At 37.6% G+C, this 1,237-nt stretch overlaps 1 protein-coding gene across 1 annotated transcript in view; it reads right to left on the bottom strand.

Moving 5' to 3' along the window:
* The window catches only part of LOC107577965 (E3 ubiquitin-protein ligase RNF19A-like), a gene marked incomplete at its 3' end in the record, with an annotated part of 5,016 nt that extends 3,824 nt beyond the window's left edge, over positions 1-1,192 (bottom strand). The window contains exons 1-2 of the mRNA XM_016263982.1: positions 825-1,192; positions 491-653 (exon numbers count right to left, since the gene is read on the bottom strand). Of these exons, the coding sequence (XP_016119468.1) occupies positions 491-653; positions 825-922 (261 nt within the window). The remainder of the gene's footprint in view (positions 1-490; positions 654-824) is intronic.
* Positions 1,193-1,237: the final 45 nt, after the last annotated feature.

Genomic DNA, 1,237 nt, shown 5'->3' with positions numbered 1-1,237 from the left:
ATATATATATATATATATATATATATATATATATAAAAAACACACCAAATCATTATTTTATAGTCCTTTTGAATGGGTCAAATACAGTGGAAATGTGGCCTATGAAAACTCAAGTGGAAAGAGTAAAAAAAAAAATATATATATATTTGGTTACTGATATGGTTATTGAAAAGAATAGTTTTAAAGTCTTCAGAGTAAAAACTAACTGTTAGCTTTTTATGAGTTTAGCATCCTGCAATTAACAGAGACCGTTTCTAGATCTCAGTCCTCTTTTTTCACAATGACAGCTACTCTCAGTTGTTAAAGAAAATCTCTTGGCACCAAGCTGATTCTCATCATTACTATGGAGCTGGTGCAGGTATACCAAATAGGACTGTCTGAAAATTTATCCAATTTCATACATTGCAATCAGTTCAAAAGATTGGGTTTGAAAACAAATAAATTAAAACCTCACTCTTCATTCTCCACAGTGTTTAGTTTAGCCACCCACCTTTCTGCCCACATACACAGGAATCCCAATGATCATTGCAGGTATGGCAATGCCAGCAATCAGTGCAATGCCAACCGGAGCGCCCACAAGTGTGCCCAACTGCCACAGGATTTTCTTCTTCCTGCTCCAAGGCTTCTTACCCCAGAATGTGCATCCTGAAGGACTGTGTCAGGAACAGAGAAGTTACAAAATGTAGAAATGTAACCTTAGCACAAAAATAATTCTGATGACTGCAGCTTTGGCCTTCATCCGTTCTCAGGTCAACTGTCAATAATGCAGTTAAATTTAGATGTCTGATTGATGTCAACACTGCAGTGGTGTTCAGGACACTGACCTTAAGTAGTGCAGGTCAGAGATCTCCTTCATACACAGCCAGCAGAACTCACAGCCGCACACAGCGCAGGTCATGTGATTACAGCTCCCATCATTCATCTTGATGATGTAGGCCGCACAGCGGGGACATGGCTTTATGTCATCGGCTTAGAGAGACACAGAAAGAGCGGTTAAAACCACTGCTGGTTGACAGTTACGAGATTTAGGATGTTTTCATACTTGGTTTGAAGATTTGGTACAAACCACAATGTGTCAGTTGATTAGAGAGCATTCGATTTAGAAACAAACAAGAGAAAGACAAAAATCACTTATCACTTTTATTCATACAGTGTTGAATTTTGCATTTGATTACTTTATTCAATTTCTGTAGTATTTCTAATCTGAATACTGTCAGACAGACTTACCTGAAAAAAA

This window comes from Sinocyclocheilus grahami, unplaced genomic scaffold, assembly GCF_001515645.1.
Source record: "Sinocyclocheilus grahami isolate Dianchi unplaced genomic scaffold, SAMN03320097.WGS_v1.1 scaffold8048.1, whole genome shotgun sequence".
In the NCBI taxonomy this organism is placed as follows: Eukaryota; Metazoa; Chordata; class Actinopteri; order Cypriniformes; family Cyprinidae; genus Sinocyclocheilus; species Sinocyclocheilus grahami.
The sequence above is the reverse complement of the archived record's forward strand: the minus strand, read 5'-3'. Positions and strand labels throughout refer to the sequence as shown.